Source organism: Amborella trichopoda, chromosome 10 (genome assembly GCF_054954075.1).
Source record: "Amborella trichopoda isolate Santa Cruz 75 chromosome 10, AtrichopodaSantaCruz75HAP2 v2.0, whole genome shotgun sequence".
Taxonomy (NCBI): domain Eukaryota; kingdom Viridiplantae; phylum Streptophyta; class Magnoliopsida; order Amborellales; family Amborellaceae; genus Amborella; species Amborella trichopoda.
Genome location: NC_142345.1, coordinates 4,000,372 through 4,023,747, shown reverse-complemented (window position 1 = coordinate 4,023,747; position 23,376 = coordinate 4,000,372). Strand labels below are relative to the sequence as shown.

General features: G+C 39.9%; 2 protein-coding genes across 4 annotated transcripts; one reads left to right on the top strand and one right to left on the bottom strand.

Moving 5' to 3' along the window:
- The first annotated feature begins 904 nt into the window (after positions 1 to 904).
- Positions 905 to 13,092, top strand: LOC18434745 (uncharacterized). Of its 3 annotated transcripts, none has more exons than XM_020667628.2 (4): positions 905 to 947; positions 4,934 to 5,078; positions 5,176 to 5,347; positions 11,024 to 13,092. In XM_020667628.2, exons 3-4 carry the CDS (start codon positions 5,246 to 5,248, stop codon positions 12,659 to 12,661), a joined length of 1,740 nt encoding a protein of 579 aa, XP_020523287.1. In that variant the 5' UTR covers positions 905 to 947; positions 4,934 to 5,078; positions 5,176 to 5,245; the 3' UTR covers positions 12,662 to 13,092. The 3 variants fall into 3 exon arrangements, with proteins under 3 accessions (XP_020523287.1, XP_020523288.1, XP_020523289.1); XM_020667629.2 differs by having other exon boundaries at positions 905 to 1,042; XM_020667630.2 differs by lacking the exon at positions 905 to 947 and adding an exon at positions 2,991 to 4,564.
- Positions 13,093 to 13,231: 139 nt separating this feature from the next.
- On the bottom strand, positions 13,232 to 16,643 carry LOC18434748 (pentatricopeptide repeat-containing protein At3g29230). The gene has a single exon (XM_020667452.2). The coding sequence runs from the start codon at positions 16,323 to 16,325 to the stop codon at positions 14,481 to 14,483; it is 1,845 nt and encodes a 614-aa protein (XP_020523111.1). The 5' UTR covers positions 16,326 to 16,643; the 3' UTR covers positions 13,232 to 14,480.
- Positions 16,644 to 23,376: the final 6,733 nt, after the last annotated feature.

Below are 23,376 nucleotides of genomic sequence, written 5' to 3'. Positions count from 1 at the left end.
CACTGAAGTAGTCCGACATAGTTGAATATGGCTACGTCAAATAGTCCGGAGTTTTGGAGCTTCAATCTGGCAATTATGTTCCTGGCGGGTCCGTCCGTTCATGTCTCTAAGCGGTCTGGCAATTTGTTTAATGTGCAAACTGGTGACTTGTAATATAACTCTAGTAATTTTACTACTTGAGTGGGTTCAATTCGGTGTTTTAGATATTCGATCTAGTACATTGTTGTCTCATAAGCACTCTGGTAATTTAGAAACTCAGTCCAGTGAAAGGTTTATTGGGGTTCATCCAAAGAATTTGGTCGTACGTTCAAGGTACATGAAGGAGTATTTTTGTTAAATAAAATATACCTTTTTCAGTTTGGGGTATTAATTAGAAAATGTGTGTTTTACCAAAAGAAAGTGAAAATATATTGGTGTGGGGGTAAAGTGTCTAGGAATCTCAATTCGGGGTGTTTTTTGGAATTTTTTGAATCGTGTCCTCTGCATTTTTTACCTCTATTTTGTCTTTCTTTTTTTTCTGCAATCAAATTCATAATAATTAAAGAAAAAGAAGTACGTAATTTCCATATTTGCCGAAGAAAAGCCATGAAAGCTCTCTTCTCTGCAACAACTGATTACGACAAGAACAGTAAAAAAAACCGTAGCTATGAAACGAATTGAATGGAATTGAAAGCTTTTTCTGCAACATTTGTGGCTATAATGGGTCCAATCCACTGCTGTAATTTTCTTATTGCAACATTTGAGGCTATAATGAGTCCAATCCACTGCTGGATTTTTCTTCTTCGATTTGTCCAATGCAAAGGCCAACCAGTCGTTTTCTGGACTGTTCGTTTCAGACGAAGCCATGGCCTCGTGATCTCCAAATTTTCATTATCACCCTTCTATGGAACAACTATTCGTATTCACTGGCGCCTTGCGTTTCTGGTTTTCTTGGGTGATTTTTATTGGTAGGTAGATTTTCCCTGGTGTTCATCTATTATTCTCTGAATTCTCCGCACAAATTCGAAGATTTGGTTCTGAGTTTGGTGAATTGTTATCTGAGGTTTAGTCCTCATATTCCTTTTTTTTTTAAATTGAATCAATGGTGTTTATCTGGTTCTAGAGCTTGCATGTGCATTTGATGGTTTTTTTGTGTATTATTGATGAAAATGTGCTTTTATTCTTGTTGTTTGATGGCATCATATTATGTTTTATAGGTCTGCATATGTATTTGCTGATCTTCTGAGAAAAATTTCATGTTCAATTATGGATTATTGTAAATTTTGTCGGTTTACTTTGTATTTCCACTATTTTTGTTGTACCGTCAAGTATCTCCCCTCCCCCTCTTTTTTTCTTTTTTTTCCTTGGGATTTTTCATGAAAAGAACTTATTACTGTATTTTTTTGTTGAACATAGCGATACATTGGTATCAACAGTCACCATTTTAACAGGGCACAAGTTCTTAAGACTCCTCTCTCTCTAAAACACCCATGATTCCTATATTTCTTGGGAGTCCAGTATGGACTCGAGAATACAATGGAGAGAGAGAGAGAGAGAGAGAGAGAGAGAGAGCATAGATGTGGATTATTAACCCTAAACAAGCTGATGGTGAAGAGCTGCACCTACTACCCCTCATCGGTAATCTTTTCGACCAAATGGCTAAGGCCAGGGTCTAGTAAACTGGACTACGCTTCGGTTATTGGTAGGTCCGTATTGCAGAGGGTGACAACGATAAGATACCTTGTGTAACCCATTACAAGTCTTTTGAATTCCTAGTAATGCCGGACAACCTTTAGTAGGTTAATGAATGATGTTTCTTCATGACTATGTTCATGGGGTAAAATTCAAGCCACCTAAACCATTCGGCGCCAATCCTAGGTCCTACACTGAATAAGGCTAAGCCTGCCTTCCACAAGCCACACTATAGAAAAGAGCAATCACACACACACACAAGGGTCACTAGCACAAGCATAAACAAGAGTCGTAGCCCACTGCATTACCTGTACACTTACACTAGTAGATTGCCACAGATGCCCCTCAAGGGTCTGTACCTGGTCTTAATATAGACCTTAGCTACACCATTTTTCAGATAAAATACACATGTCAAACAGCTCTGGCCATGGCCTGGCCAAGGACACATAGTGGCGTGTCAGCTGACCACTGGGTCAGTTATAGTAACTCCCCACTCCTTGGTCCATTACACTATTCCACAACTTAGCCTCCCACCATTCTCGCATCCTTAGAGTCATAGCCACCTGGCTAGTCAACCTGCGGTAGTTACCATAGTCACCCCAATCCTAACAGACCAAAGCCCAGCAGTTACAGCCACGTCTCAGGCTCACCCTCCACGCATGCCTCAGTTTAAATGTGAATCTTGGCAACCGCCCTGCCCGGGTGCCCATTGTCCACAATCATGACCGTTATGGTCAACACATGCCCAACAAGATGCCTGGAAAAGCCTACCTCTTGCATATGGTCCTTACTCATGTCCCGTCAAGTCAAGCCAATCAAGCCATAACTTAAGCTAGGAACAACGATCTGTCTACACCTTCTACACCAAGGTCTCGCACAAGGGCTCTTTAGCATCCAGCCACCTGCACACACACCATGCACCACTCTAGCACCACCTTGACCTCTCTTACGGTTAAGATTGAGGGGTCTTACTTTCCTCATATATAGTTTTCGGCCAAAAGAACTGGTTTGTTAAGAGAGAGAGCTAGCTCTGCTAAAGAAACACAAAGTCAATCATTCATGCGGGAGCCTTCCTAAGTGGTGATTCGCCGCATCAAGGGGGTTTCTTGACAGAGTCCCTCGACCAACCTGCACACACCACTTAGCCTGTGTGCATGACATTAAGGAAAGTTTTCTAACAAGCTGCCTCGACCTCAATTCCAATGTCCTCGTTGGACACTTGACCTTCACCCAGTTCCCATAAACCATGATCTTGGCCAATGCTCATGTATGCTTGGACAAAGCCTCTTGCTTGGCCCTTCTCACACGTGGTCAGATCCGATGCTACCACCAAGTGTCCATTCATTCACTTGGCCAGGTCCATTGGTGCCACCAAGTCTTTGTTCACGCGCACACAATCAGGTCCTCAAGCTACCACCATGTGGTTGGGTTCGTAGCCAGGTCTGCTGCTGCCACCACCTGCAGTCCTCGAGAGGATGGCCTTGCACCGGCCGTACTACTGGTCAAGTAATACTTGCGGTATGCATGCTGGTTGCCAAATCTCATCTTTCTTGCCCTGTTAGGGCTAGGTTGATTACTCACCACATCACACCTCCCACTAGTCGAAGATGCCTCTCCCATCATGGAGTCAGATGAGTCTGTCCATTGACCCACCCTTAACACTAATGGTCTATTTGTGATGACTCGACATGAGTCATCACTTGACTCCTCAGAGTTAGTTGCCTCAACAGCATGCGGTCTGGACTCGTCCCAAGTTTGTGCCCTAGTCTCTACAAGCTGCATTGCATTCATCAAGCTCAATGAGCCAAGCTATGTTGGGGCCTCCTCGTTGTCCTCCACTAGTCGAACTGTGTTAAGGGTTTGCTTTTGCAGTCACTCCCTCATTTGATGGTCACCCCTGCAAATGAAACGGCCTGAGAAGGCCTTCCGGGGTGCCTTCTTGTCTTTGGTCACTCCCTTCTTTGGTCTGGTGCCATTGCAGTGCATCACTCTCACCATCTGCCTCTATGGTCCACGGACATGCTTTGACTCCACCGCCCCATGAAGATCAAAATTTGCTAGGTCCTCAGTTGTTGCCATAGTGGTAGGCAAGTCATGCACTCCTTGCCTCAACTCGGCCTAGGTCCAACCTTGCAACCTAGATATGAAGATAAACAACTAGTCTTCATTGGTCATGGTCCATATGTCTAACATGACGGATGTGAACGTTTTTACATAGTTCCTCACGAAGCCTGCCGAAGCTTCCTCAAAGCCTTCTGAGCCACCCAAGCTGCATTGCATGGCAATAACTGATACTTCAACTCTTGTTTCAAGGTATCTCAAGTGCTCACCTTGGGCCTTGATGTATCCTCGATAAGCACCCTCCATTAGAGCTTTGCATGTCCGTCAAGGTACATGGCACAGATGCCAACACAATCCCCTCACGAGCATGGGTATTCTCGAAGTGTTGCTCCGTGTCCTATAAGAAGTCCTCCAACAACTTGGGGCTTCCCCCAGTCTTCAAACATCCTAGGCTCTGGTACCCTCACACTCTGAGAGTCCAGCCCGCCACTTGTGCTACCCTCTTGACATGAGCCATGTTTCCTACAAGGTTATAAGGTTGGCCTTGAAGGATTCCGTGACAGCCTTGAGGTCATCCATAACCCCTCCCATATGAACATCAAAGGCACCACAGTAGTCCTCCACCTTAGCCTCCAAAGAACCGATCCGAGCCTCCAAGACAGTAAGGTTCTGCCTCAATCCACAATCCTGAGTTCCATGGGGGAGTTGTTCCAACTATTCCTCAAGGTGGTCGACATGGTCCCGAACTTCAGCAATACCACCAGCCATGGGCACACTCTCTGACCAACCTTTTGGCTCTGATACCAACTTAGATGTGGATTTTCTTGGAATGGTGAATTTCTTCTTGTGGTGTTCATGGGATGTGTTTATGCAGTTCTGTTTTTTCTTTATTACTTGTACTCTTATCTGTTGTTTATATTCAATGTTCATCAACTAGGTACTTGGTCTTTTTAAAAAAAATGGTATTTGGGTTTTCTATTTGGGTGAAATTTTTTCTTTTCATTTTCTTTTCTGTGAAGTATTGCTGTAATATTGTCGTTCAATGTTATTGCAGTAATTTTAGTTTCCTTTTATTTATTCATAAACTTTTATTTGCATATACTTTCTCTTTCAACTGATATTGTGCTGGCCTATCTATGGTGTTCCGTTTGTTCTATTTCTGACTTATCTACACCTACCTCTGTTTCCCTATGAATGTCAGGTTATCAGTGGATTCCAAATAGAAGGAATCGCGCTTGGGTTTGCTTGGCTAAAGTGTCAACCATTATAACACTACATTCAAAGTTCAATTCCTGCTGCTGAATAACCCCCCCAAAAAAAATTTGATTCCAAGCTCAAGCTTAAATGTAATTTTTGCTGTATCTTGTTAGATATCTCATGTAATGTTTTTGATGACCATACTGTGCTTGCATCTGTACTAATTAGACAATTCTTGAATTATAGGCAAGCAACGGCTCCTGAACTCATTTGAGGTAGCAAGAACCAAGCCTGAGATCCCTTTTTAAAATCTAACATGGGTGAGATTGATACAAAATCAATTGAGCCTGTTCAAGTTGCACTATCATTGTTTGGTGAGAAATCTGAGCAGAGAAAATACAGATCGGTTGGTAGTGAGGTAATAATCGAGACACGCGGAATATTCGCAGAATTTCGAATAGTTGGTTTTTAAATTGAATTTTTATTGTTGGGTTAGTGCATTTTAGTAGTTGCTAACACTTTATTGAATGGATATTTGAAACAATCTAAAAAGGGAAAAATCTGGGAGGCTTGGCGGAACAGAGGACTAACTAAAACAGCAGTTCAATTGAAAAACTAAAACAAAATTTGGCATAGAAGGGAAGGAAACTTACAGTAACAGGAAAACTGGTAAAAATAATGGAAGGGAAAATAACAGAATTAAGGGTAATTGACAAAAGAGGTTGATGATAGAATACAGAAAAGGAAGAACCCATTGAAGGAGAAAAACTAATGAGGTCAATCAAGGAAGAATCAGAATCCAGAAAAATGAATGGTCAAAGCATAGAAGAAATAATTAAGTGTGTTAGCATGTGCTGGAGGGAGATCAAGACTTAATTCACTAACAGAGCATAAACTTATTAGCTCCTGTCCAAATCCTGATATTCTTTAATGATTGGTTGATCGTGGTTGATTGTCACCTCATTCCTTTAATGATAATGTACTTTGAAAAGTTAATAGGTATATCAAACACCACCGCTGTATGTTACATGGTACACCATGTGAGCATTCGTCATCCACTACACTGTAACCATCAAACCCATTGATTAGAAGGAAGGCGATGACATACAAAATAATGTTGACCTATGAAATTGGACGTGGCACATTTATTGTTCAATGGAAATAGATTTTTTGTAATATAATATGGCCACTTAGTTGTTTATATCATATGCCAGTTTTTCTTCTTGTGGTAAATTTCAAATGCTTGTTCGGTTTGAACTTTGGGTGAGATATTATCTTTTTCTTTTATTTTTGAATAATTTTTTGCTGAAAAATTTGTTGGTCTACATGAACTTTTGAAATCATTTTTGAGTGAATCTATTGGCAATTTAAGCACATGGATGTACATGCCATTCAAGTTAAATAAGTTTGATATTCTCTTATCTTTCGACTCAAAAAAGGCATCCTTGATCTGGATCTAATTTCGTATGCACCCTAGTGTAGGATATGAATTAGTAATGATTTCTTGGAATTGAATGGATGAAAGCACTTTATCAGTCTGTCTCAAGCCATGACTTCTTTGTTTTTTTTTTTTTTTTTTTGGGAAACTGTTGACCTTGTATTAAGTGTGAGAGAATGCAGTATACAAAACTGCCCAATCCGGAACAAAAAAGTCACCGAAGAGTGGCAAACCAGAGAGCTATACAAGCAAAATTACAAAATCACAGTCACTAAAAACAGAGAGTTTGAGCCTTTATACAAAAACATAGCTTTGGACATAGCCATGGAAGTGCCTTTCTTAGCTAGTGCATCAGCCACTTTGTTGGCCTCCCTCGAGGTATGTATCCAAAAGACCAGCATATGCTTGCAAATTTTGAAATTCTCATCAAAGTTAGCTGTGAGTCTCCAGGGTGGGGTAGCCTCTCATGAGGCCCAGGAGATGACATTCCTTGAGTTAACCTCGACAACCAAATCTGTGCTCCAAGAGGGGTTGAGAAGTTTGAGGCCTTCCAAGAGGGCATGGGCTTCCACCAACCCATTTAGTTTAGTTAGGAAAAAACGGTGGGCGTCCTCTTGTCCGCATTGCATTTGATGAAATGGCGGCTGACGTTCAACAATGAATTTTTTTTGAGGTGGCGTCCATGATACACAATAGGAGAGGTGAAAGAAAGGAGGGACATTCTTGCGTGATCCCTGAATAAGCCCCCGACCAGGATTCCCTAGAGAGCACCCATCGAAGTTGAGTTTGGTGTACCCATGTTCCGGGGGTCTCCAAAGGGAGGATCACGACACCCGCCTGGGCCTATGGTGCAGGATGGTGCTCCAGTTGAGGTGAAAATCTGAGGCGGAGTGGAGCTTGAAAAGGTTGTGATTGGAGGCACAGAAGATCACCAAGGATTTGATGGACTCCTTAACTAATGATGGTGAGAATGCTGCCCCCAAAAACTTATGTTGTTGCGTTCTTTCCAAATGGACCAGAGGATAGCCGCTACTGCTGCCTTCCAAAGCATATCACCGGATTTGGGCCACGGTAGGAAGACCATTTGCCGGAACAGCTGGGGAACTGATTCCGGTGTTACCCACGAGCAACCGAGAAGTTGAAGTCAGTCCTCCCAGATTCTGCTTGCAAAGTTGCAGTGGATGAACAAGTGAGATTTAGTTTCCCCGCCAATAGACACAATACACATCTGTTAGGGATTTGAAGGCCACTTCTTTGGAGTTGGTCTGTAGTGAGGATTCTCTTCCACAAAGCAATCCAATTGAAGACCTGTATCCTTGGAGGGATAAAAGGAATCTAGGCTTTGGCGATGGTTAAACAACAGGAGGGGAGATTAGTTGGTGAAAGGAGGAGGAGACTGAGAAAATCCCTGAAGAAGCTGGGGTCCAAATGATTTTGTCCTCCCTGTTAGGTGAAAAGGAAAAGGAGTGGAGATCAGATGAGAGTTCCAGAAAGGCCAGGAGCTCTTCATCATGAAGAGGTCTGTGGAAATCAGGATTCCAGGATCTAGAGCTTCTGACTAACCCGAAGAGCTCTGCTATTGAAGCGTTGGCGTTCCGTGGCAAGTTGGAATAGATTGGGGAAGCGTAGTGAGAGAGGGACGTGTCCTAACCAGAGGTCAGACCAGAATCTAACTCTCATCCCCTCCCTAGGGTGAAAGCGGATAAAGGATTTGAAAGAGGTGAAGGCTACGAAGTAGGGATTTCCATACTCCCAAAGCCGAGTGAAAATCCTTGTCAAGGAGGAACCATGGAGAGGAGTGGAGGCGGTAAGACCTGGTGCCAAAGCTGCCCCCCGAGTAGTGAGTCTCCACCACCACTTGCCCAATAGAGCCAAATTATTCTTTTGTAGGTTCCGTATGCCCTGGCCCCCAGAAGCTGTGGGCTGGCATTCGGAGTTCCAAGCTATGAGGTGGTATTTTTTGGATGCCCCATCTCCCGACCAAAGGAAGTTGTGCATCGGAAGTTCAAGGCGGTAAGCCATTGAGGCGGCCATGTGAAAGAGGGACATCTGGAAGATGGGGACATTAGAGAGAGTGGCTTTGATGAGGGTAGCTCTGCCCGTTGGGGAGAGATATCTGTCCTTCTAAGTGGCCAATTTATGCTCAATTTTATCTATAAGGTGGCTCCATTGGGCCTTCTTAGGTTTCCCGTGGCAAAGAGGAAGGCCAAGATAGGTGGAGGGGAGGGAATTAGTGACACAACCTCATCTCTCGGAAGAAGGTTTGGGTGGTGTGGGGGTCTAAGGCTATCCCAATCATCTTGGACTTAGCCAAATTCAACTTGATGGTTGGTCAAGCCTTGACTTTGTTGAGAAACATTTATGTTGTGTTTGTTGAATCATTGTTCAGTTCGATTTGCAAACTTCAAGGGTTACATTGTAGCCTTACTAGACTGCTAGGGCTGTATGAGCTAGAGATTCTTCTGCCGAAGCTAATTATTTATCAGTTTAAATTAATTGTTATTGTTCTTATTGTTTATTTGATGAAGAACAAGGAATGATATGGCTATTTTTACATGATCTGTCATCTTTATATTATTGTCTTTGAGATTTTGCTATGTATGCTTATATTTTAGTGCCATTCATATGCCTTATTGAAAGCAATCTAAGGAAATGTGGAGTTAAGGTGGTTCTATGTTAGAATGCATATTTGCTGTAAGGTGGGTCCATGTGGTTCGGTATGTGCAGCCATTATATACTTGTTATCAGTTACATATACCAGCATTTACATTGATATGCACGGCCTTGTGACAGTTAACAATTTCGAAAAAAGATATACATGGCCTTGTATACAATTGTTAAATCAGTTATATATGCAATTATTAGTGTACATGTACCCTGATATATACAGTTACACACTAATGCACACAACCATACATACATGTGTTACCAGTTCTATACATGGTTGTAAGTGCATACTCTGATAGCTACAAATACATATGCACTGAGATGTACAGCCATATATACACTTGTTATCAAAGTATATATATTGCTGATATATGCAGTCGAGAATCATATATGCAATTATTTATGCTTTTTATTTACATGATTTCAACCGAAGCGTATTACCCACTTCACTTGTCTATTAGGACGTCCTCGTGTACAACACATTTTTTTTGTATGCTCCTTTCCAACGGTAGATGACTTGATCTCTTTGGCATTTATAAATGTGATTCTTTGTGAGAATACATGTTTCCTTTATATAGTTTATACTTGCAATAAATTATGGGATTGTATACTATGAAACCATTTCATCTTTTTTACATGGTCACAATTGCTCCTACCCATTAGATGTCAAATTGGATGGATTGGGGTGTGTTACAAAGTTCGAGATTTTTTTTTTTTAACTTTGAGTTTTCTCAATGATACACTCACAACTATTTGAAATCTGATAGACAAGGGTGATTGTGACCTCCTTATATTAAAAGTAAATGGTCTCTTTGTATACTTTTCCATAAATTATTTACCCTGGTATACATCCAATTGTAAGTGTATATATATACTGATACTTATAGTTATCATTATTGTCTGGGTAGTGATATCAATATATAAGTACTTCAACTGATTTGCATGTAGTTGTTATCAATAAATACTGTGCATGGCATCTCCAGGTGTACCTCCTTGTTGAGGCTTTGTTGAACCTCCGTTACAGTGCAAGAATTCATTTTTTTACTTTCTGTGTTTTGGGAATTGGTGCTGCTCATTCTTTAAAATATCTATATCAATCAGCATTTAGTTTATTGAGTTTGGTTAGAATGCCACAAACCTAGTTGTATGGAACAATCTTACTCTCAAAATCCCATAAGTTGTCTCTCTAATTCTTCATCTCAAAAGAAAACATGGTCATGAGGGATTGATATGGGTGTAACCTTGTTACGTGCACATAAGAGAAACAATATATGCATGCTTGTTCTTTTTTAATTGTATCCAAGTTTATTCTTGTTATTATAGTCGATGTCTCATATATTTTCTCTTATAAATGCATGCTAGGGGTAATTGTGAATTGGTATCACCAGCATCTTGTGGATTAATGTCATCGGCATTTAGTTTATAAAGTTTTGGTAGGAATTACGATGGCACAAAACTAGAGCTGCTTTGCTCTAAAAAATCCCATAATTTGTCTCTATATACTTTATCTAGAAAGAAACATGGTGATGAGAGATTGATATGCAATTAAACTTGTTAGGTTCACATAATAGAAGTCACACATACATTGTTGTTCTTTGGTCTAATAAGGGTGAGGTCCTTAAACTTTCCCTTAACTTATCCCAAGCTCAGGTAAAAGAGGTGGGTTGCGTTAGGGAGGGCAGCCAACGTAAAACTTTGCCTCATCTTATCCTAATAGCCGACCCCAAATCATTGGGATAAGGCTTGGATGATGATGATGACGGTGATGATTGTTGATCGTGGTTAGTATGTTATTACATTGAAAGTGTATAACATATCAATGGAAGTTACACTGAGATACATATATATATATTTTTATTGTTTTGTCCAAAATAAAAGATTTTCTTGTTTACGTATGTACATAAATAGGATAACAACATTGATATATAAGTGTTCACTACATGAACCATTGTGCAAGTTTCTTACTCTTCCTATTTTTACTGCAAATAGGAGACAGAGAAGAAGGAATACAACGTCATACATAAGGAGTTGGCAAATTACAAGGTGCAGCTTGAAATCAAAGAATCTGCCAATGTCCAGGTCCTACGTAAGCTTGAATCCTGTGAGAAAACAATCGAAGGTTTGTCCATTCGATTGCACAAGACTGAGTGCGATAGAGATCGCTACATCGAGGAATGTGAAACTCTAAAAACCCACATAGATAAACTGGAATCTGAGAACAAGGAGTTGAGGGATTCACAATTAGAGTTGCTAAATCTTAGACAAGAACTTTCAGTTGCTGAGAAGTCAAAGCTAAAGGCAATGGAACAAGCCGAAGAGATGGCGACCACATTGGATTTAGAGAGGGAAAAGGTCGAGGAGCTTCTAAAACACATCTCGGAACTCAACCAAGCTCTACTTTTCGCTAAGTTGGAAGCTATAGAGGCAGAGAAAGAGAAATCGGCTCTTTTATCAGAGAAAGAAGAAGAGGTGGACAAGGCTCGAGTAATGGCTGAGCAAGCATGTAAGGAGTTAGAAGACATGAGGAAACAGCTTGATGCATCAAAAGGCTTGGAGAAACAGCTTTTGGCGAGTTCTCTTGCTATAGATTCTTTGAGAGATGAACTTCAAAAGGCTAGAGAGTTGCAGAATTCTTCTGCCAAAGCTGCTTCCACTGCCGTTGATGAATTAAACAAGCTAAAACAAGAGATGGACATAATAAGGAAGGCTGACTCAGATATAACTGATTCCATTGAATCATTAGAAGCATTGTTAAACCAATCAAAAGAAGAACTAAAAAATGCAAAAGAAGAGGTTCATGAATTGAAAAACTGTATTTTAGTTACTCACAATGAGATGGGGAAAGTGAGAAATGAAATGGCTGCGATGGTGAAAAGAGAATCAGAAGCACAAATTGAATGTGCATTAATGAAAGCTGAGCTCCACAAAATGAAGTCGAAGGTTGCTGCATCAGAAGCAGCTGAAGCAAAGGCTAGGAGTGCCACTTCTGGGTTGTATCTTGCAGTGCAACAGTTGGCCATGGAAGCAGAGGAAGCAAAGAAAGAAGCACAGAAATTAAAAGAAGCAAATAAAGCAGGAAAGATCATTGAGAGAGCAAACAAATCGATCCATAGCCCACAAAATGAGAAGCTGAGTCCCTCAAGCATAACTGAAACGGCGGGTTCTTCAGAGGCAAGAGGAATTATAGAACTGAGCATCAAAAGTGAAGAACTCACTAAATCCTCTTGTTCAGGAATCACAATCTCCATTGAGGAGTACGAATCCTTGATCAGGAAGAGTGAGAAATCCGATATTAACACTTATCCTCGTGACGATGATACATTGCATCAACTTGAAGCCATGAGAGAACGAGAGTTTGAGATTTTGAACAAATTGGAAGAAGCTAATAAAGAGATAAGTAAGCTTAAATCAACTGTGGATGACACCATGAAAAGAGCAGAAATGGCAGAGAAGGCCAAGGCAGCTGTCGAGGATCAGCTTAGGAAATGGAGAGAACAAAGACAAAGGAGAAGGGCTGCTTCGTCTAAAGATCTAAGCTCTGGAAACGGCAAAACACCGAGCCCACCTGTTTATGACACACCCATGCACTATGAGACATTGGGTAAAGTTTTGAACATCAAAATCTAGTCCTTCTGAATAGGTTAATGAGATTTGATCAGTCACAAACAAGTCATTGGTCATAGTTTCACAAGGTGAGGAACACTAGCGATGAATATGATTTCAGCTACCAATACTTTTGTTCTATCATGTCTTATTGTGTTGAGAAAAATTGATGGAAATATTAGGGACACAATTTCTTTGTAGCGTGCATAAGCAGACCATTCAAACTGATGCGTTGATTCTCATCAGCCTCCTGATCTGAGAAAAACTCGACCACTGTACAAGTAACATAATTGTACATCGATGGCAATACAGAAGAGAACAGGTTATCTGGATTGTTCATTTTTTTCCTTTGTGCAGTAAATGTACTTCGACTTTGAAGGCAAATTGACTATATATGTCCACGTAAATTTGGTCCAAGCCCTAGAACTGAATTGAATCAATTTTTTTGCTGTATTTTTCACTTGGCCAGATCTTATGGTTTGGGGAAATTATTCATAAAGGGTCCTGATTTCTTATGGAAATTACCATGTTTGGAATTCAGAATGCAAGAAACAAATAATTAACTATATAATAAATAATAATCATGGAGATCGATTTTCTTTCTCAGAAAAAATGGATATTGACTTCTCATATTGCCTTGCATCTATCATACAATGGGAAAAAGCCTTAGTGTGACTTAGTCACCATGAAAAAAGTCTTTTTTTTTTTTTTTGGGTGTTTCAACAGCAGGAATCAAACTTGAGATGTGAGATGTATTGTTTCTAACATCAATTGCTAATCACTCAAACCCACACCTGATTCGTCAATTATGCTCTACAATGGCCATTGTGCTCCCAGTTCAGCTTTGAAAGTGCCCAGTTCAGAAAATGTAAGGGCCAATAACTATTTTGCCCCTCTTAATTCATACTCCCTTCAATCTCTTAAAAAATCATGCCCCTAATCCCCGTTGTTGAAAGCAGCAAGAAACTCTTACACCTTCCTCACAGAAGCCAAAGCGACAACTGCATGACCTTATTTACAAGAGGAATGAATTAGCTTCAGGGCAAAGCCCTGTCAGGGATTAACTGATACAGTACATGAGCCATTCCAAGGCCCATAGCCCAAATCAATAAATGCGCATAGGTGCAATCAAGAACATGACGATCTCTGCTTTCCTTTTCTTTTTCTTCCTGATGAATGATCTCTCTTTTTCCTTTTGAGATGGGTAAGTTGAACTTCAAACCCAGGAGCATATCATCTGTCCCTTGAGCCCAGTAGATCAAGCCATGAGGGTAAAGCCCATGGAAAGCATTGCAGGCCTCGCCCTAATCTTTAACTCCAGTGGCCAGAACCCCATGTAAGGCTGATAAGCTCTTACAAGCTATCAAGAACTTGGAGATCTCTGCTTTCTTTTTCTTTTTCGTCTTGATGAATGATCTCTCTTTTTCCTTTTGAGGTGGGTAAGTTGAACTTCAAACCCGGGAGCATATCACATGTCCCTTGAGCCCAGTTAATCAAGCCATGAGAGCAAAGCCCATGGAAAGCATTGCGGGCCTTGCACCCTAATCTTTAACTCCAGTGACCAGAACCACATGTAAGGCTGAGAAGCTCTTACAAGCTATCAAGAACATGGAGATGTCTGCTTTCCTTTTCTTTTCTTCCTGACGAATGATCTCTCCTTTTCCTTTCGAGGTGGGTATGTTGAGCTTCAAATCCGGGAGCATATCATCTGTCCCTTGAGCCTAGTAAATCAAGCCATGACGACAAAGCCCATGCATTGCAGGCCCTGCACCCTAATCTTTAAGTCCAGTGACCAGAACCCCATGCAAGGCTGAGCAGCTCTTTCAAGCTATTGGTCTCCTCTTCAAACGGTCACTAGCTCCTCAGTCTCCAAACCTGCCATCTGTACATGCTCGCTCAGCCTATGCAACATCTTATAGATCCGTTTCGCCTTAGGGTGAGATCGATCACCCACAGTAAACTCGTGAACCACCTCATCAACCTCTATCGAACTCCTACCAGGTGTCTTCTCGGCCCCCAGCTCCTTCATCCTTAACCTCACCCTCGCCACTCCCTGCCATTGCCCAACCGATGCATAAACATTTGACAAAAGCGCATAATTCCCCGCATTTGCAGGCTCCAATTTAATCAATTGATCCACCACCTTCTCCGCCAAACCCACATTGTTATGAGTTCGACAAGCACCAAGCAGGCTCCCCCAAACCACCTCATTGGGCTCAAATGGCATTGTTTTCACAGTCTCAAAGGCCTCATTCAAGAGGCCCGCTCTCCCAAAGAGGTCGACCATGCACCCATAGTGCTCTACCTTAGGGGCCACACCATGCTTACTTTGCATGCTTGTAAAGTGTCGAAGCCCTTCGTCTACAAGCCCCGCTCTCGCACACGCACACAAAACACCAACAAATGTGACCCCATCAGGTAATACATTTGCCGCATCCTGCATTCGAGCAAAGAGGCCTAGGGCTTGCCTTCCATGACCATGGTTTGCTAGCCCTTGTAGCATGACATTCCAAGAGATTGTGTCTTTGTTTGGTATCGATTCAAAGACCTTAACTGCCTCATCTATACATCCGCATTTCGAGTACATGTCGACCAATGCATTGGAGACTCGAGTGCTTTTTCTGAGAGCTGGGGCGTTGTTTATGTGTCCATGGACCCTTCGACCAAAACCCAATACACCCGACTCACCACATGCCGAAACCAAGCTTAAGACAGCCACTTCATCGGGTCTAAGCCCCTCGACCCCCACCATTCGATCAAGCAAAGCCGAGGCCTCATCAATAAGGCCTCTCTCCGTGTACCCGACAATCATTATAGTCCAAGAAACCAAGTTCCGGTGAGGCATTCTATCATAAAGCATCCGAGCCATCACGAGATCACCAGCTTTTATGTACCCTGAGACCACAGTGGTCCACGAGACCACCGTGCGGGCAGGCATATGCTCAAACACCGAGAAGGCCTCATCTGCGCGCCCTGCCCTTGCATAGCCATCAAGCACAGCATTGTATGATATGACATCAGGGGATGCCATCCCATCGAAGAGCTCGCGCGCCGCATCAGGATCCCCCGCCTTTGCATGCGCCGAGATCATTGAATTATAGGTAACTAAGTCTCTATGAGGCATCTCATCAAACACTTTACGAGATGAATTTGGGTCGAGGCATTTTGAGAAGAGATCAATAAATGAGTTTTGAACAAAAATGTCATCGGTTTGCGATAGGAGGCCGAACTTGAGGGCGTGGGCATAGAGAGAGAAAGCTATTTTCAGGTTAGGAGGGCAAGCTTTGAGGGCGAGGGGGAGGGCAAAAGCATCAGGTGAAAAATTGGCTCTGAGGGTCTGGATATAGGCAAGGAGAGAGACAGGAGGAGGGCATTTCGAGAGGGCGCGGATGAAATTCGGGTTCGGCAAGAGGGTGAAAGCAGACAGGGCGGAGAGAGGGGAGGAGAGAGAGTACGAGGAGATGAGGAGGGGAGCAATTGTGGGATGGAGGTGGAGGTGGGAGCGGAGGGCGATGGCGTGGAGCTGAGAGAGGAGAGGTTTCACGTTTGGAGTTTCAGAGAGAGAGGGGAGGAGAGAGAGGAGGGTGTCTTCGAGGCGGCGGCGTAGAGAGAGAAAGGAAGGGGGGCGAGGAGGAGAAAGAGGGAGAGAGGGAGGGTTGACGAAGGTCATTTTGGTGATTACAGACATGGCTGGTGGGGACTTCAATACTTTCTCTCTCCTCTCTCCTCTCTCCTCTCCTCTCTCTACATTGGATCTTAGAGAGAGAAAAGAAGGTTCACAGACTCCCCCTCCACCTCCCTACATTGAAAGAAAAGCATGACGGCAGTCCACAGAATCCTCTGCACATTTTAATTTTAGTGAGAGAAAGCATTCACAAGAATCTACGCAGGTCTTGAGTCTCATTCTATCTCCTCTCTCTCTCTCTCTCTCTCTCTACCCTGGCCTGGTTCAAATAACATGGGTTTCTCTTTCCTATCTAGTATGTTAACGGTTTCATGGACACCTCCATTCAAAATCGCCAGCAGCATGAACTTAAGACGGAAAAAAAATTAAAATTAAAAAATATTTATTTTTGAAATTAAAAAATGGTTCTGTATTTTATATTTTTGAAAAATTATGCGTATAAAACATCCATCTTAAGGATAGATGCAGACGTGTGGTCCCTTCAAATAAAATTAAAACTAATTGTCTTAATATTATAAATATTTTTTTCATAAAATTATTATTTTTATTTATGTAGATATTCATGATCACCATCTTAGAAATTATATTTTCCTAAAATCTAAGGTCCAAAATCTATCTCAAAAATAGATTTTTAAGAGGAGATTCATTTCTACTTATGAATCCTAAGGTTCATGGAAACTGTCTCTTGTATTTTATGTTTAATTCCTGTTTTTTTAGGCTGTATATTTCTTTTTATACGTTGGATTCAACTCAAATTTAGTTATGGTCATTTGTGACCTATTATATGGAAAATCTGATTTTGCATATCTTGGGTTTGAGACAGGAGTTGATATTCACCATCTTAGATTTATATAAAATTACCGAGAAGTATTTTAAAATAAATAGATATGGGTAGTTGAGAAATATTTTAAAATAAATAGATATGGGTGCGGTTTGTATAGAGCCGAGGCTCTAATCAATCAAATTAGAGCCCACCTTCAAATAATGTTGAGAAATATGGTTTCAATAGTGGGAAGTTTTGTGATAGTCTTAAATTATATTTTCATCTTTAATTATAAAGCTTAAAGTTTCAAAAATAGTGTAGATCGAGCATATCTATGAAAACTTGAAAATCTTAAAAATTGACGGTCCAAAAATGCGTTACAAGATGCACTATTTCTAAAACTTGAAATCCATTTTTTTCTCATGTCCATGCATCTTGATATGGAGGTGATCAATTTGATGATATTGCGGCATCAAAACAACCTCTTCTAGTGAAAATTTTGAGGGAGTCTTTAATTTGATTGTTTAGAGCCTATGCTCTTTATAAACTTTCTCCAAATAGATATTCACCATCTTAGATTTATATAAAATTACCGAGAAATATTTTAAAATAAATACACATCAAAATACCCAAAAAATTTAAATTTATAGAGGTAAGTTGGTCATTTTTATTTAAATTAATTATATTTTTAAATATCTTTTATAACTATTATAGTTTGTAGCATGGATGCTCAAAATTTAAACTTAATCAATTGTATAAAAAACAATAAAATTAAAATAAAATACTCATTGTAAAAAAGAGACTGAAGCATAAGATAGAAAATAAATAGAATTATTGTAAAATATCTTATGAGCGACTGCTTTGTTCGAGGCGTTAGTTTATGAGGATCGTTAATTTGCAGCTGCCCAAGCTTCTTTTGTTCCTGCTTTGTTTCTAAGGTCTGCCTTCAAATTTTCTAAACTCAAGTTGACATCTCTTAACTCATCTTGAGTTTGAGGGGGAATGTGGAAAATTTAGAAACTTGCTTTTATTTTATGGTACAATATTTTCTTTCATTTTATGTGTACCCATATTAGAAGGGTGATTTCATTGCATAGGTTACTTTTCTTAGTAGTACATAGCTTTATAATCCTATAAATTGGGGCTCTTGTTCACATCTTCGATAAGCTCATTAATACATCTTCCATAGGGGCTTAAGGCCTACATATAGAAATATAGTTTCTAACACACGCAACATGCACATATGATATCTGTTTTCAGGAAAGCAAACCACCTTTCAGGGTGAAGCTTGTGCGTATGTGAGAGATAACTCATATGCATCATAGAGCTGTGGATTGCATCAGGTCTATGTGACATTGGTATGTCTCTAGGGAAGGACTTGAAATTCATAGGCTAAGATTACGATCCCTTGCTTATTAGCTAGACTTTGGTGACCTACAAATGAGCCCCTGCATGGACTGTGGGTCATGGGCAATACTTGATTGGTTTGAGAAAGCAAATGTGGACCGTAGTCTACAATAGAAAGTGGAGTGCCCCAGTGTTTATTTATTTATTTCTAAACCATATAGATCATTTTCTCATCAAAAGGATTTAATTGTGTTTGTTTTCATGTTATATTATTTTTAAAATTGTTATTTGAATTTTTTTGAAACTCTGAGTATTTTATTTATAAAATTTGGATCTTTAAAAGCATAGATATTGATTTTTTATTGATTTAAATATTCAAATAAATTCTAAAAATCTTTATTTGATTTTAAAAATTATTTAAAAGTGCATGGGGGCCCATTTGTGCACATGGGCTCACCATGGCAAGTTGGCGAAGGCCCATGAGTTTCCATCATGGGCGGCACACCCCACCTCTTGTGGCTTTTGTTTTGTGTTCAAGCTTATGGCTTGAGAGTAAAAATAGCCTATATTATGGCTTGAGGAAGTTTTGAAATTAAATAAGGAATATGTGAAGAGGTTTGTGCATGAGTATAGTAAGCACAATATTATAATTAATATTTTTTAATTTATAGGAAAATAATTTAGGAAATATGGGATAAAGGCTCTAATGCCTTCCATATGATCTTGATGGCCTATCTATGGAATGGATGGTTCATATCTCTTACTCTACAAGTTACCTAAGATTAATGATGCATATTCAATCTCACATAAAGATGCAAGCCATAAAAACCCTAAGAAACCCTAAAACCACTTGAAGCACTATAAAAAGGGATAGACCCTACCCAATATTCTCAACACTAATTTCTCTATCTCTCTTATGCAAATATAAGGAGCACACCCTACTTAAAAGGAAACTCTATCTCTCTCTCACTCTCTCTCTCTCTCTCTCTTATAGTATGGAAGGGGCACGCCCTACTTATGTTAGTTTTGATCTCTCTGCCATCTTATTGCGATATGGCTAAAAGGGTTTAAGGTGTAGAAAGGAGATGCCATCTCTCTTAACTAAGTTATCACGGGGTTTTACTTAAGTTTGAGATTTGTGATTGAAATGAGTTGTTGTTCCATTGGAAGGTTTGGGTTAAATTTGCTTTCCCGATATTCAGATTGAAGGTTGACCATTGATCTCGCGCCATCGAAAAGTGGAGACTCGGTGTGGAGTGGAAGAAGCCTGGTAGAGGTAATCTCCAGCACTCTCTTTATTGTTTCTTATCATATTTACTCATTGTATCTTTTATTATTCCCAAGCATAATTTGTGTCTTTCTGTAGTCATTAAAAGAAAAGTTTATTGTGACATCAAGTTTTTATAACTTAGATTTATTTATTTTATTTCTTTTGAAGTTGATTTATTGAAAATGACTACTTACGGGAGATCTAAGCCATGAAGAAAAGAACAAAAAGAATAGAAAAAGAAGAAAAAATAGAATAGATACTCTGGCTTAGATCAATTTAAGTTTTTCTTTTAGTTATTGCAGTAAATGTAGTGATAAAAACCTCTATTTAAATAGAGTTGTTTGGTGGAAAAATTGGATCACATGTATCAAGTTTGTAGTGTTTTTATGTACCCCATTGTCACCATTAAATGAAATTTTTTTCTTCCACTTCATCTTGATTGTTTTTTATTCTCTCTTTAATTGAGAGTCATGGACTAGTATGTCATGGTTACACTAATTGAGAAGCGGATTGTTACGGTATTGTGACATCTGTCTTTCTCCACAACTACATGGATAGTTTCAAAAATGATTTCCATTCCTAAACAAAAAAACAAACGGTCTATATTCAATATTTGCGCCTGATCTTGTAAGAAATTCTCGAGTGATGACTAGAATGAATATGTCCCAACCCCAAAATTTGGGTCAGTAGTTTTTCGCTTGGGAAAGCAAGTCTACATTTGCTCCTGCAGGAACACTAATCATTTTTCTTACATTTGGCCAATACACTTGCTCTTGAGGATCACAACATAGATCTATCGTCCTACGGCATAGTATTGGGATTGACCAAGTCCTAATGAAAAGTATTTCACGACTAAACATGATGAAGTATCTATGAGGCCTCGGCTTTATGAAAATAAAATAAAGCCTCATCTCAAATTCTCATTTGGAAAGCACTTTTGCCATTAAAAATCTCTTGTTCTAAAATCAATTTCCAATATCGACAATAAAGTTTGAAACTCAAATAATGATATAGATCATGTGGATCTGTGAGCACTTATTTTTAGGGAGAAATGGACGGTCCAGATAATTTCTTGCAATATGCATTATTTTTACAGCTTAAAATCCTATTTTTTTCACAATCATTATGTTGAAGCCGAGATAATCGATTTCAAAGTTTGTCAACACATGAATTGCAATTTCAAGTGAGTTATGAGGTGAGGCTTTACTTATTTTGATAGGACTGCAGCCCTATCAAACTGTCGTCCCTCTCTTCTATATTATTAATTATTAAGCCACTAAGCAACAACACAAGACGGCTACAAGGCAAAACAACATCAACTTATCCGCCCAAGATACGGCCGCCCTAAATCTTGTGACTTGTTTGTGTGTGGTGCCTTGCAATATATAGAGGGGCTCTAACATAAAGAGGTTAAGAATAGGGCAACTAAGAGAGCTTAGGGAACCCTAAAAGACCATAAACCATGGCCCAAAAGTTCATCCTCTTCATTGCCATTACCCTTTTTCCAGCTATTGTTCTTGCTACTGATTATATTGTTGGGGATGAGATGGGGTGGACCGTAGGCGTTAGCTATGAGGACTGGGCTGAAGGCAAAACATTCTTTGTTGGGGATACTATAAGTAATTTCCATGATATTCTTTTGCAACCAATTATTTTATTCTATCGTCTTTTCTTTTATTTGATATAGAACTAGGAATCTGTAATTTTTTGGAAGCCTATATGTTTTGGTTTTAGACCCATTTTAGAAAGTAATGTTGTTCTTAGCCTACATCATTCAGGTTATTCGAAGATGATTGGTGATGAGTTGTTGTATAATGACAAATGCTCATTTTCACTAGCCATTCATAAGTATGATGGCGGGTGGCTAGTCTGAACACCCTACACAATACTCAATAAGAGAACTCGATAGTTTCTTCCCTTACATCAATGTCACATATTTTGTTTCATGAATGTTTACATAAAAGCCTAACCTTTAGGAATAACCCCAAAACTAGGGGTGTTAATGGACCGAACTGGACTAAGGACCCACAGGGTATAACACCGACATGGGTTTGGGTATGGTCTAACATTTGGACCTGGCAGGTCCGGTTCGGGTCCAAAACCTGGACCCAAATACCATTTGGGCCCAAGTCCGGTTGGACCCGACTCCGTACCCGTAAACTGTTGGAGATAAAATACGTCAAGCCCTATATATTTGGGTGTATTAAGGATTGCATATAATAAGAATTCATAGTCATCTTTAGCTATTAAATAACAAATCAGACGGCTTGATATCTAACGACGAGTAATTGTAATCTTGCTGCCAATAAATGGGTATATGATGACAAAAAAAGGCAAAATAAAAATAAAATAAAAGAAGTTTACACTGAGGGTGGCAATGGACCCCGACTAGACCTGGGACCCAACGGGATAGACTTGGGACCCGAGGGGTATGGGTATGAGTCCAACTTTTGAACTAGATGGGTCGGGTCCGGGTCCATAACCTGATCCCGAATACTATTTGGGCTTGGGTCTGGGTCCAACGGGACCCGAACCATTGCCACCCCTACCCAAAACCAAAATCCAACATCTTTTTATTTTGTCATGAAACTCATTCTCCTTTTCACGTGGCTTTTTCTACAAACATTGACATCATACTAATGTCTTACACTCTTGCAGCATTCAATTATCCCTAAGGAGAGCACATTGTGAAGGTCGATAGCAAGGGCTTCCAAAGTTGCCAAGAGGAGCCAAACAATGGGATTTTGACCTCAGGAACTGACACAATCACCTTGGCTACCCCAGGGAACAAATGGTATATTTGCTCATTTGGGTATCACTGTGAAAGTGGCCAAAAACTCAAGATCATTGTGTATGATTCAACGGCTCTAAGCCCAACACCAGCTCCAATGCCATGGCCAATGCCAGGGCCAGCACCAGCACTAGCACCATGGTACTAGAAAGACGAACTATGGTTTGGCCTAGTCTAAATGTTGTTGTTGCCCATAATAATATGGTTTACTGAACTCTTGTTACTACTGCCAAGTTTTGGAGGATGTAGTCAGATGATAATTTTTTACTGACTTTTTTTGTAATTTTTGCCTATTAACAAAGTATCTCATAGTTTAAAAAAAAATTTAAGATATGTACATAAATAACTCTTATTTTAATAGTCCTAGACAAAGCCCATGCTATAATATGCTATATATAGGAATTTTGCGACTTTGTGGGTTTTGGAATTTGTTGCAAGCAAAATATCATGTTTCAAAAGAAATTAAGGCTGTGGTTGAGAAGGTCCTTTCGTAATAGATATTCAATTCAGTTAAGGATGTTGTGGTAGTCCACTGTTGCTGGCATTCTTTGCAGTTCAGCCCATATCTTATTTAAGGAAGTAACCTTATTTGTAGAAGTTGGTTTGCAGCGTTATTTACTGTTTGTTTTAGTTGGATGGTGCAAATTTGATATGACTAACTAACGGTTTAAATGTTTTTTTAATACAATTATTATTTTTAATTATCCAAAATTTATTTATTTATTCATATTCATGATCTCCATATTAGAGATTACATGTCTTTAAAACTTAGGTCCAAAAATCGATTTCAAAAATAAATTTTTAAGAGGTAGCTTATTTCTACATGGACTCATGGGTACCATGTCCTATATTATTTAGCCAAGCGATTAAAAGAAGAATGCCT